Source organism: Podarcis gaigeae (assembly GCF_964106915.1).
Source record: "Podarcis gaigeae genome assembly, chromosome: 12".
NCBI classification, from domain to species: Eukaryota; Metazoa; Chordata; class Lepidosauria; order Squamata; family Lacertidae; genus Podarcis; species Podarcis gaigeae.
In genome coordinates this window covers 14,898,185-14,911,281 of record NC_139688.1, presented here as the reverse complement: position 1 = coordinate 14,911,281, position 13,097 = coordinate 14,898,185, and the positions used below count along the sequence as shown (strand labels likewise).

Below are 13,097 nucleotides of genomic sequence, written 5' to 3'. Positions count from 1 at the left end.
AACAAAGGGAACAATCTCTTTCAACCATGGCGCGTGTGCAGGGAGGAAAAGGAAGTGCTGCAAAGCAACTGGGCATCGAGGAAAAAGCGAAAGCAAGCGATGACTCCTGCAGAGATGATGGAGAAAAGAAAAGGCCCTTCCACGCCCCCCCCCGCCGTTGGCACTGTGGAAATAAAGCCACAAAACAGGCCACCGTCCGTCCGTCCACCCTGATGATGACGCTGCCTGCATGCAATCGTTAGTGATTTGTAGCCAGCTCTGCTTACCCACTGCTTCTTCTTGGTCTGGGAAATCAGTTGCTTGTGCTGGCTGGCTAGCTTCTTAACCTCTTCTAAAAACTCCTCTTTGCACTTCTCCTTCACCTGCTTCGTCTTCCTGTCGCACTCTGTTTGCATGTTTGCAACAGCTTTGTTCACAGCCTGCCTTTTTTCCTCCTCCATATCTGTACGCAGCTGGGGGGGAGGGCAAAGAAGCAGGTGAGCAGGTGAACAGACATAGCAGTTTTTACCCCCCCCCCAAAAAAAAACCACACCCAACCTGCAACAGGTAACACTCCACATTGCCAGCTGCTTCCCAACATGGAATTGACCCCACATCACCCCTTCTGATTCACACTGTGCCTACTTTCCTCTAGATGAGCTAGCGCTATTCTTGGCACTTCTCCTCGGCTGCCGTTTGGAGTTGCAGGCATCAGCCTGGGCGCTGGAGCAAAGCTGCCAAGTGGCTTGTAGAGATCAAGTGTGCTGGATCTGCCTCAACAAAAAAAAACCCTTGGGATTTCGCCAGGCTGTGTGCCCACACTGGGGCAAAAGGCTCAGAGCAGCTGCACCAACTGATCTGCGCAGCCTGAAATTCAGGCAAGTGCCACAGCTGTGTTTTTGGCACGTGTAATGCATCACGGCTGATGCTGCCGCATTGCTCCAGTTTAGAAGATGTATATGTTCTGTCTCAGGCTGCAACACCCATGGCACAACCAGGTGCAGACGCAATCTCATTAAAAGCAAAGGAAAACACTCCTCTTTGAAATCTTTGTTGATTGAGAAGCCAGCTATAACATCATGTAATATCTTGCACAGGATTTTATTTTAAAGAACGAACTGCTTTGAGGGTTAGAATTAATCAACATCCTCAACAAAGATTGTTCTCTTCCTGGCGTCCCTGCTTCTGCTCCTTTTAAATCCCAGGCCACTCCTTCGTGTGGGTGTTTGCTCGACTTTATGGGTTCTAATGCAGCAGAGGTGGGGAACCCCAGATCTTCCTCTTCCCATTCCCACGGGCCAACTTTGGCAAGTGGGTGGGGAAGACCCACCTGTCAAAGGGATCTGATTTGCCTTTCCCTCGGAGAACGTGCAAGCAAAGAAGAACCAGCAGGACTAGACCATCGGTTCACCAGCTGATGAGAAGTTTCCACCTTGCCGCCTGCAATGGGTCTTGCTTCAGCAGCACAGAACATACTGAAGCAGCCCCCAGAAGGATCAAACCCTGCCCCGCTACTCGTCAGTTGATGCTACCCCAGTGACTTCAGCTGGTAGACAGGTGGGTCTGGTTTGGAGGGAAATGGCTTTGTTGGCCAACCTGGAATCCCTGGAAGGCCAAGAGTAGCTTGCAGGCTGGGGTTTCCTCACCCCTGCACTAGTGCAATAACAACAATAATTTATATAGTGATTCTCTTCCACCTTAGCAAGCCTTACAAAAGGCATGCAAGGCAAGGCATTTCTCATTGGTGTGCCACGTTTCTGCCACCTAGCCAATGTGGTGCCCTTCAGATGTTGCTGGACTCCAATTCCAATCACCCTTGATCGCTGGCCATGCTGGTTGGGCTGATGGGAACTGTAGTCCAAAAAAACACCTGGAAGGCACCCCGCTGGCCTTATGTCACATTGGGAGAAACACGTGTGGCTGAAGCAACATTTAAACCAGCTCACATTCTACACACCAAAGTCCCCCTACAGGCTGTGGTCCTGTACTGCTCCCATAGGGCTTTGCTTTTAGAAGAGTTTACCTGGGAAGGGATCGACTAGGGGTTATCACCCCTGTGTGGAACAGTAAGTACACTCTGAAGGAAGGGGGAAACTAATACAGGTTGGGATGTGACATTTGAGGATGGTATACAATTGGAATTAATGCCTTCCCTGTGGTCAGAATTACCTTCTCAAGAGCTTCTCGCACCACCCTCTCCGTCTCCCTCTTATGATCAGCCTTGAACCTTTCTTTGAAGTCGCTGAAGATTTTGGTGTATTTGTCATGGCACATGTTTTGACATACTCCGTCGTTATTGGTCTGGGTGCTCCGATGCAGCATTTTTGGAGAAGAGGCACTTAACTTCTTTGTCTGGGTTGACACAGAAACTTTTTCGATGGGTTGAGGCATTGTGGGGATTTCCTGGCTCGAACTAACTGCTTCCGTTTCAGGCTCCGGCTCCTGGGGGAAACCAACAAAACGACTCCTCTTAATCACCAGCGGAGAGGAACGTAATCATCTGGGTTTCAGGTATACAGAGTGGGAAGACATTGAAGCAATGTGCAAATCAGGTCCAAACACACCTGAAGGCAAAAGGAGCAATGCTATATAGTATTACAGCACTACAACAATAACACAGGTGACCATGCCAGTGCTGCAAAACTACCTAATAAGGAGGGGGAGAAAACACATCTAGCATAGAAATGAATTAACTTGCCAGCTTCTCCTTGAAATCTTTCAGTCCCAGCTGATCATTACAAGAATTCTGCAACTAAGAAACAGAGACTTTGGTTTTTCCCCCTCTTCCCTTCTCAGTGCTTTTTCCTTTTGTGTTGTGTCTTTTAGATTGTAAGCCTGAGGGCAGGGACTGTATGATTAGTAAACCCCTTAGTAACCCCCTCTGAGCCTTGTTTGGATGAAGAATGAGGTGAAAATGGATGAATGAGTATTACTACATACACAGAATAAGGGCTGTAGGTTTACAGAACCAGAGACTAGGTGTCTCTTGACTTTGGCTGTACAGTAGTCGGGGTTGGGGCAGATGTAACACTGGCCATGAGATAGGAAGCAGGCTGCAGGTTAGTGTACACACTTTCCCTCCCTTCCCAAACTCTGCTTAAGGCGGGAGCCCTGGTTATGTACAATGAAAGTTGGCACAGATGCAATGCTAAACCATGGTTAAGGCAAACAAGGGAAGCAAGGAGGAATTTGCACGGAAGAAGGCAAGAGAGAGTGCTCTCCATCTCCTAACTGCGGTTAAGAGATTGGCAGTGTTACATCTGCCCCAGGCCGCGGGACTTGACGTTGTGGAATTTTGAGCTTTCCAGTCACTTAAGTGACAGAACAAGCGGGTGTCACTTTTAGCAATCAATCCTTAATGAAATGAGAGCACAATTTATTTAGAACTGTATTTAAAAGATCCAGATTGGAGAACTGGGTCCAAATAGGTAAGACAGCTTCAAGCAGTAATTTGGAACAGTAATGCACTCTTTTAAGAAATGGCAATCACTCTTCTGACATTCACACAGTCAATAGTAATGGAGTATAAACTGAATTTGTGAATGATAAGAAAGGAAGGATGCCTCTCGGAATTTTTTTTCCTGCCTTATGCATAGGTGCATGTACCAAATTTGCTGTTTCTTACTTCCTTTTTGGGTTCCACGCTTTGATTACGTCTTCCTTTCTTTGCCCTTGGTTCCTGAGTAACCTTTAGCTGGAGATATTGTTGAGAAAACAATATAGTATTAATTCAAATGCCATAAAACACTAATTCAGAATTGCTGATAGGTAATGAGTATTTTACTTTTATTTCTCTGCAAAAAAATTGACTAAATATATATAAAAACACAACCTACAAAATAAACGGTTCATCAATACCAATTAATTAATTTCTATATGCTGAACTACGTAAAGCAAACTAAAAGAATATCAAGCCTTTGAAAAAGCCCCCAAGAAGGATACAGTGCTAACCAAGCAAGCGTGTTTGAACGGCAAGGGTGCAACTAGATCTCAGTGTGACATTGCCTCAGTTATTAAGCTATCATATGGCCACAAACTTTAAGAGCAGGGTTTCCCAAACTTGGGTCGCCAGCTGTTTTTGGACTACAACTCCCATCATCCATACCTAGCAGGACCAGTGGTCAGGGATGATGGGAACTGTAGTCCAAAAACAGCTGGAGACCCAAGTTTGGGAAGCCTTTTCTTAGAGCATCTGGGAAAGCCCATCTTCAAGGCAACTTGGAGCTTCCTTCCAAGAGCACAGATTGGAGGCACACTGAAATTTGGTTACATAATAAAATTAGGATAAATGAGGGAGAGATTTAGAGCAGAGTAGGTATTAACGTCACATTATGAACAGCCAACTTTCATCCATGCTAGGCCACAAAGAGTACAAAACCTGAAGCCAAATCAAACCACCTAAAATTTCAAACTTCATCTGAATCCAACAAGAAACAGACTACTAAATGAACTGTAAATCAGTAAGAATATGGCATATTTGCGGCAGCGGTGGGAGGCATAAAATATGTTTTGTGACTTTGCTTTCACTGACAATCATTTAACTTTTAAACAAGTGCACGATCCATTGCCCCAGAACCTCTATTAAGAGGCTGGAATCCACAAACTAACAGCCATGCCAACATTCAGAGATTACTGATCAAAACTGCAATACAGATTAGGAATATGTGCAGCCATTCACCTTTGTTTTGCATGAACTGCCCTACAGATAACAAACAACTCACGCTTATATCCCTCTGGGTAACATGTCCTTGCAGAGGAATTAAAAATCCAACCCTGCTGTTGACACAGAGGCAGCTGCTGTTAGTGCCACGACTGCAGCAGCATTAAATTGCACGGGCACAACAAATGAAATGGTTGCAGCTGTCCAATAGGTAGAAGGATCACATTTAAGTTTCCCAAGTTCATGATTGAGTGGGGGGAGGGGGGCGGAATCAGCATTGCACAAACAGGCTCATAGATACAAAACAAAGGGGAACATAATTTCGTTAATATAGCCATCAATGCATGTTTTACACATCATTAGCAGGACATGTTCACAGGACTGACATGCAACCAAATAACCTTGTATATCATGCAAAAACAGGAAACCAGATCATATCAGCTTTCAGCTCATCTGGCACAGTATTGTCTACACAGACCTGCGGTGGCTCTTCAGGGTTTCAGACAAGAGACATTTCCAGGCCTTAGGTGGCGCAATGGGTTAGTGCATCTGGCTGTTAACCAGAAGGTTGGCGGTTCAAGCCTATCCAGGAATGGCTGTAGACAGGATTTCTGCATTGCAAGGGGTTGGACTAAGATGACACTCAGAATTGTAGAGTGTCTAATGGGAAATGCCAGGGAGTAAACCTGGAACCTACTAATTGCAGAGCAAATGTTCTACCACTGAACGACAGCCACCTTGCTTCTGGTTTCTAGTCTGCAGCGGAAACCTGAAAGCCTGTGGACGCCTATCTTTTCATTCCTTGCTCAAAAACATTCTCGGAGAACCAGGATGTCAGGAACAAACTTTATGGATTATCATTCTTAGTATGACGTATGGAGTGTTTCCGAGGAATAACAGCTGGCACAGAATTTGTCTTACTTACTCAAAACAGGAACACGCTTGGTGAGAAAGCAGACTCAAAAGAACAGCCTAACTTTGTGCATGAATCCATGGCAAGTCAGCTTTTACCTGCAAGGCTGATTTCCCAGGAAGACTCACCTGCTCATTGCTGGTGGAAGAGATGCTGGATTCAGCCTCCTCCTCCCCTTTATCCTCGTTCTTTGATTTCCAGAACCTGCCGTCTCGAAGGAAGCGCTGGTGTAGTTCCAGCTCATCACACGCTTTTTTCCAGCCCATGCTACGTTTTACATGCAGCCGATGTATATTAACTGTGATCTCTTGAATATTTTCTGAAGGAATCCAGGCCCTGGACAACGTAAATTAAAAGACATTCTTAAGAAAGCTCAGCAGCATGTTTTATTTATGCACATCTCTTGAAACTGGCTAGGGCACAGTTTCTAAAGTAGTATTTTTTTTCATACTGAAAGTCTATACATAAACTATCATAAGGGAAGATACCTTACAGTCTTTTGTTACAGGACACCCTACCTGTCTGCGGACTGTCTTGCCAGAGTGGTGCATGCTCTAGTTATCTCCCCCTTGGACTACTGCAATGCGCTCTACGTGGGGCTACCTTTGAAGGTGACGCAGAAACTGCAATTAATCCAGAATGCGGCAGCTAGACTGGTGACTGGGAGTGGCCGCCGGGACCACATAACACCAGTCCTTCATTGGCTCCTAGCACGTTTCTGAACACAATTCAAAGTGTTGGTGCTAACCTTTAAAGCCCTAAACGGCCTCGGTCCTGTATACCAGAAGGAGCGTCTCCACCCCCATCGTTCAGCCCGCACACTGAGATCCAGCGCCGAGGGCCTTCTGGCGGTTCCCTCATTGCGAGAAGTGAGGTTACAGGGACCCAGACAGAGGGCCTTCTCGGTAGTGGCACCCACCCTGTGGAACACCCTCCCATCAGATGTGAAGGAAATAAGCAGCTATCCTATCTTTAAAAGACATCTGAAGGCAGCCCTGTTCAGGGAAGTTTTTAATATTTAATGCTGTACTGTTTTTAACACTTGATTGGGAGCTGCCCAGAGTGGCTGGGGAAACTCAGCAAGATGGGCGTGGTATAAATAATAAATTATTATTATTATTATTATTATTATTATTATTATTATTATTATTAGCCTCATATGATGGGCCGGTTCAGATGCCAGTCTAAAAAACCCCCCACGGATCAGAAATGCACTATGTACCTGTGTGTTCCCCCCTCTCTTTAATTACTCAATTGAATACAAGATTTCAAGCTACAGTTTGCTGTGATTTGTCAAGCCACTGTTTACTGTGATGTTCAAGGCAGGAAACTATGGCTTGAAGCTGACAGCAAATCTGCTTTGTAGGGAGTACTCAGATCACAGAGTTTCCCAGCTCGGGCATCATAGCAAGCTGAAGTTTAGCAAACCAAGAAATATTGAATTCAACTGGGTAAGCAAGCAGCACACAGGCACATGGAAATTCCTCGGCTAACAAATAATGCTGACATTTAAATCGGGCCATAGATTTTCCACCTGAAGCTTCCCCCATCCCTTTTTTAAAAAATAGCTAGCATAAAAGAAAAGTGTTACCAAATGTGTTTCCCCTCTAGCAATGGTTCTATATTACCCTTCTCTCTCACTTTGTTTCTTACATTAAAATGGGTGTGTTTTGCAATGGGGGGACGACCTATTGCTGTAATATGGATTTTTTTTTAAGAAAACAACAGCAGCTCCTTAGATAAGGATATTTTTATTTGTATGTGGTTCTGACCTCATCCCATTTTGCACATGTCTAAAATGCCTTACAACTGTAAGTACCAATCTTTTATTCAGATTGCTATATGAAGAAATGAGTCAGGCAGACTTTGTCTCATTCTTTTATCTAAAATATGTTAGAGAGCATCCCTGCAGCAATTCTAAAAGTGAAATTTCTTGTGAGTCACTGGACAGTCCCTCTTATCTTTTCTAAAATCAAGTGAGTTAGGAAAAAGAAAGCATGGTCTATGTGGCTTGTAATTATTATTTTTTTCAGCTGGGCCTTAAGAAACAAAGAGGTAGGCTCATCAGAAGATGCAGATATGAACATACCTTTGGTGGTGGTGGCCAAAAAAGCGAACGTCCACCTGATTGTCCTCTTTCTGCATGACTTTGGCAGGCCAGAATCCAAAACCTTTCATTTTAGCCCAAACCAGCTCATGATTGGGTATCTAGAAATTAAAGAAAGATGTAAGTTGTAGAATGATGGCTGGCTATGGGACTTAAAAGTATGACACTCAACTGCAGAATCAAGACGGAACTCATCCATGATAGTGCTGAACTATGTCTTATACACAGAAGACATCAGGAACCATAAGATTTCACCTTTGTGAGCCTAACACCACAATGCCAAACCATTATGCCCTATCCCTTTCACTGCAGGCACAGCAAATCTGAGGTTCCGAGCTTAAATTTAAGTACTCTGTTAGAATTTGTTTGCATCTAAATACCAGGTTATTTGATGCCAACAGAGGCTGACCAACATGTGAATTTCCAGGCACTTGAACATTTTGTTCTCTTGCACATGGGAAATGCTCCATGTGCCCTTAGGAATCTGTGCAGGTTTGCCAGAGTTGCTGGATTAGAATCAAATGTGTAAAACGAGTTTCAAGCCGGTACATCTGAATGCTTAACTGGTGCTTGTTCCCATCATCTAGTACTCAGAGATTTCATTCTGCAATCACAGCTGGTAGCCATTAATAGACCTTTGGGTTTTGTTTTGTGTTGGGTTTTTTAAAAAAAATAAATGTAATGTTCTTTAAAAGGTTATCTGAGCTGCTGGCCATCACCATATATTGTGGCAGCAAATCTGAAAAATTAATCATGAGTAGCATGAAAAAGCAAACTGGAAGAGTAAAACTTACACAAGGATAGCAGAACCAATTGTCGGGACGCGCGTTCGATAAATAGAAACAGTTCTTGCAAAGCTGAAGTTCATCCAGCTGAAACAGGAAACAATCTGTAAGCCTCAACAGTATATTCTCTAACATGATTATATTTTTGACTGGGGGTTTGACGTGGTCTCTGCCTTTGCAAAATTATACTAGCTGTACACACTAAGCAAATGTTTGGCCTTAGCACTCTTTTATTTGTGCTGAGTATAAAACCAAAAACTTCTTCAATTTTTTTTAAACAAACTATGACATGAATATGAGAATAATTAGTAAACTTTAAACATTTCCTACCCTCTAGAATAATTTGACTATGGAAGCACTAATACAACAGCTGACAATGTTTAACTCTATTTAGATGTCTCTGGTTTTTTTTAATTAAAGTGAAAAAGTGGCTTCAATTTTTGAAGCAGGTGTCAAACATCTCTGATCTGGATGAGTGCAAATGCATGAACCACTTCACTTCTAATTCCGTCTCTTTCCATTAACTACCTCTCACAAACTAAATAAAAAATAAAATCCATTTTTCCTCTTCTGTTTGCATGATTTTAAAAATGCAGCTATGTAAGTCCACAGTTATATGGGAAGATAGAATAACCAATAAGCTTGCTAAGACATGGTGTATTTTTAAAGCTGAAAATATTAACAAAACACAAAAGAGCATCTCACTTGGGGCTCTCGATGTTGCATCAACTGTTGCACAAGATTTACTTATTTCCAGGAAAACTTTCAAGACAAATGGAACCATTTAGCATATGGAAACTGGTAGGCAATTATCCTGACACCAAATAGTACTGCCAGCCAAATTACTTGCTGGATATTACTCACCTCATGGCAGGTGTCTTTGTAAAGCATTCTGGCTATATCAGCTTGCTCACTGTCCGCTGCAAATAAAGGCATACAAAACTAAGTATTTGCACACTTTTCATACAACCACCAATCTCTTATTAGTGTGAAGAACCAAATGGATACATTTATAATGGCTATTTACTAATTTCTGTTCTGATTCCTCAGAGCTTCTCAACAACTCTACAATTCTGTAGTTCTTGCACTGGTGCTGTTTGCCACGACTATAGGCCAAGTTCCCCAGAGCAAATATTTACACATGAAGGGCATTCGTAAACGCACAATAGAACTAAGTAATCTGAGGTGCATGTTACAGACCTCCTGAATTTTGTCTTTTTACTGTGGGGAGAACAACAGATGTGTTTGCCAGACAGAGTATAATCTCTCAGTGATATATCCAACTATGGTAAGAAAGGGGTGTTTTCTATTCCCCAGTACACGCACTATGCAGTTGGGCTTGCTAAAAGTCCTCTAGAACTATTATGTCTGAAAACACCTGCTCTCTCAGTTTGTGATGTGCTAAAATTTCAACTGAGCAGGCTGGTCTCTGGAGGAGCTAAAGGGCAGTTGGTGTGTTTTTGCTTTTGAGATCTCTGTGGCTCTAGGCACATTTAATCCTTCCAGCAGGCGCACTTCCGATAAGCATGCTGGCGAGGAAGAGACAACACCAGAGAGTAAAATAATGCATTCAAATTCCTAACTGGGGCCAAGCCAAACATTTATCATTTTGATTTTTCATGTCTGCTGCTGTTGCTCTTTTGGCAAGCTAGAAATTCCTACTCAATAAATAGGCAGTCTTTCTTGAGGGGAAAATGCCCGCGTGTTTTCTCAAGATGCTCTGAGGGTAGCAGTTTCCAGAGCGTGTGACTGTGAAGCACAGAAGCAAACCCTAAAGGATATACGTTTGGAAGTACTTGGCAACTTGGCAGCCGAAATAGCTGTACAGTCAAGAAACCCTGCTCCAGTCACATGGGACTTGGGAGAGCTTGCGCAAGATATATAAAGGGGAAGCCAACTGATCTCTAGCCGAGTTGGCCTGTGGGACCTCCTCCCACAAGCTTGGGTCATTTTGGATTATCTCAGGACTAGTTAGCTCTCTTGAGGATGAGGAGCATAGTCTCCTTTGAACCTACTTGGGAGATTCCAGAGTCCCAATGGAAAGCAATTGATACTTTCAAGGGAGCAGAAATGAAACTGAAATTGCAGGAAATATTTTGGCTCAACCCTATGAGGTGTGTGGCTTATGTAAGATTCTATCGCACTGGTTCGTTTTGACCTTACCTCCGTAAAAAATCACTGTGTTGTGTAGAAGCAACTGAGCGTCTGCTTTGAACTCTTCGTAGCTCCTGTACTTTCCTTCGTTTACTTTCTAAATAGATTGAAACAGTCATAAAAGCATGCATTTGAGATGGCAACCAATCACATCCAGGCAAACATGGGCCAATGGCCTCTATATTACACATTTCGTGGGAGTAAAAAAAAAAACTGTACACAACCCAGAGAACAGATTTTGTACACTTAAGGTCCCATCTTCAATCCTTAGCATTTCTTATTGACAGACACCCTGTGACACATTTGGAACAGGCCTTAATGCTTAGCTGACTATTCAACCACTTGTGTCATTAAGCTTATCAAGGCACAGGGTGGGAAAGGAGCAGCAAGTTTAGCGAGGCACAAATGTGCAAGCTAATCTGGCACGTTCATTAGTATATTTGCACCACACTGACCTTGCCATCACCTCACCCGGCCTCTCCTGGTAAACCACAGCGATGCCACCGGAAAACGCTGCCGCCCAGCCCCACAGACTGCTGTTGGCTTAATAAACATGTAAGTGCTACATCTAGTCAGGATTTATTGGCAAGTGATTAATCTAGAATAAGCGGTTTGACGGCTGCCAACATTAACATGCACCCCCACCCACCCCCAAATCTATCCCTATTCCACTGCTGCTCATCATCTTTTGAAAAGGCACACACAAAAAAGACCCAAGATGCAACTTTTAATCAACACTGCTTAATTTTTTGGGGTCTAGCAGACCCAATTAGAGTCACACAACTCAAATCAGTTGGTTTTCTGCTGTGCGTATTTCAATCATCCCAAAGTTTGAGAGTCCGCCGTGGTGATCTGCCGTGGAACAACTCCACCGAAGAAGACGACAGCCGTTACCAGACCTCATTGCTGGTTGTGAACAGTTTAAGCTTCAGGGGCCCCCAGAATGTAGGTCCACACGACTGGAGAACATACCTCTTGTATAGTGGGAACATCAACGGCTGTGTGCACCAGCCTACGGTACATTGGGTGTTTGTTGTCCTTGCCTTTCTTGTTTAGATCAATAGCCTAAAAAAGGATCACAGTACATCAGTTCAGTAGCTAGTTAGTGCTGTAACAGAAAAGTACTGACATAATTCACATGTATTCAGGTGGAGCCCCCAAAGCGTGTCTGTCTGACTAGTGGGTGCGCATGGACAATGTTAAGTTTTCTGAACTTGCTAATTCAAAAATTCCTGAGGTCACCTTGCAAAAAAGCAATTCTTGTTAAAACAGCCATGCTATAATTATGGGGCAAAACCCACAACATTTTTCTCTCCATCTGGAATTTTTAAACAGTGATTCCTTTCCAAAACAGATTTATTAAACTTCAAACAAATTGGGGTGGTGATTTCCAAGTAAATTCTGCTAATTTGAATTTGCATGCCAAAAAAAAAAAAAGAGGTTTATTGATTATTTATTGCATTTATATCCCACCTCCCCCCCCCCATGGCATACATAGTTCTCCCCCTCTTTATTTAACAGCCCTGCGAAGGAGGCTGGGCTGAGGGGCAGTGACTGGCCCAAGGTCACCCAGTGAGCTTCATGGCTGTGCAAGGATTTGAACTCTGGTCTCCTAATATTTCAAGTTGGAAACTGAGCTCACATTTGATTTCCAAAGCAAAATGCGCAAATACGCAAAAGTCAAAACCACTCTTTCTGTCAAATTTTATGTCAGGTCAGCAAGTGTGCCAACTCTAGAGGGGTGAGGTGTCTTCGGCCCCCTCCATGTTGAGCGGGTCCGGCGCACGTGTGTGATGCCACGCACAACATGCACTGCACAACGCCACTTCAGTGGCTGGATCCTCCAGAGTGCTCGGCCTCCTCTGGACAACATGTAATCCACGTGACATCACATGCCTGTGATGCACACTGGGCTCCCTCAATCTTGGGGACAACCTGGCACCTTTGCAGGTCAGCAAGAACAGGGCCCTACAGGAAGTGAAAGGACACCCAAACCATGCTGCCTGAAGAGCGTGGCTGCTGCAGCCAAGCTCCATGTGGCTTCTCAGACGACCTGGTGGGAAACCAGAACAGGAGTGGAACTGTGCAGTGACAATATGCTTGTGAAACCTTGGGAGCATGTTCATCTATGGTATATAGGGCAGGCCCTGGCTAGAAGAGGAAATGGAGACGAACGACGGAGGAAGCTGGCATGGAGAATGCTATTGAGGAGAGAAGCAGACAAACCAGTGGAAGAGATTACAGGGGAGAGGGACTGTGCTGCTGCAGTGCTGCCTAAAGAGGAAGGAAGGACAGAGAGGAGGAGGGAAAGGAAGGAGGTGAATGAGTGAGCCAGGGAGGAGGGAATGCAATAGGATACAGGAAAGCTGTACCTATTGCAGACAGGGGTCCTGTAATGCCAGAGAGTTCTCCAGCTCTCTGAGTAAGAGCCGCAACAAGTTATCTCTGAAAGGAAGAGATCATCTGGGAGTCTGAGGGCCTGATGCACCTTCACAAGGC

At 44.0% G+C, this 13,097-nt stretch overlaps 1 protein-coding gene across 25 annotated transcripts in view; it reads right to left on the bottom strand.

Moving 5' to 3' along the window:
* ZMYND11 (zinc finger MYND-type containing 11) overlaps positions 1-13,097 on the bottom strand; it is a 101,339-nt gene that overhangs the window by 7,348 nt on the left and 80,894 nt on the right. For 10 of the 25 annotated variants that reach the window (XM_083704898.1, XM_083704910.1, XM_083704896.1 and 7 more), the window contains 9 exons: positions 11,571-11,663; positions 10,608-10,695; positions 9,309-9,364; positions 8,454-8,531; positions 7,642-7,760; positions 5,681-5,888; positions 3,605-3,673; positions 2,149-2,421; positions 267-452 (listed from right to left, as the gene is read on the bottom strand). In XM_083704898.1, the coding sequence (XP_083561024.1) occupies positions 267-452; positions 2,149-2,421; positions 3,605-3,673; positions 5,681-5,888; positions 7,642-7,760; positions 8,454-8,531; positions 9,309-9,364; positions 10,608-10,695; positions 11,571-11,663 (1,170 nt within the window). Of the gene's footprint in view, positions 1-266; positions 453-2,148; positions 2,422-2,677; positions 2,732-3,604; positions 3,674-5,680; positions 5,889-7,641; positions 7,761-8,453; positions 8,532-9,308; positions 9,365-10,607; positions 10,696-11,570; positions 11,664-13,097 lie in introns of all 25 variants that reach the window. The other 15 variants (XM_083704897.1, XM_083704886.1, XM_083704892.1 and 12 more) reach the window with 2 other exon arrangements.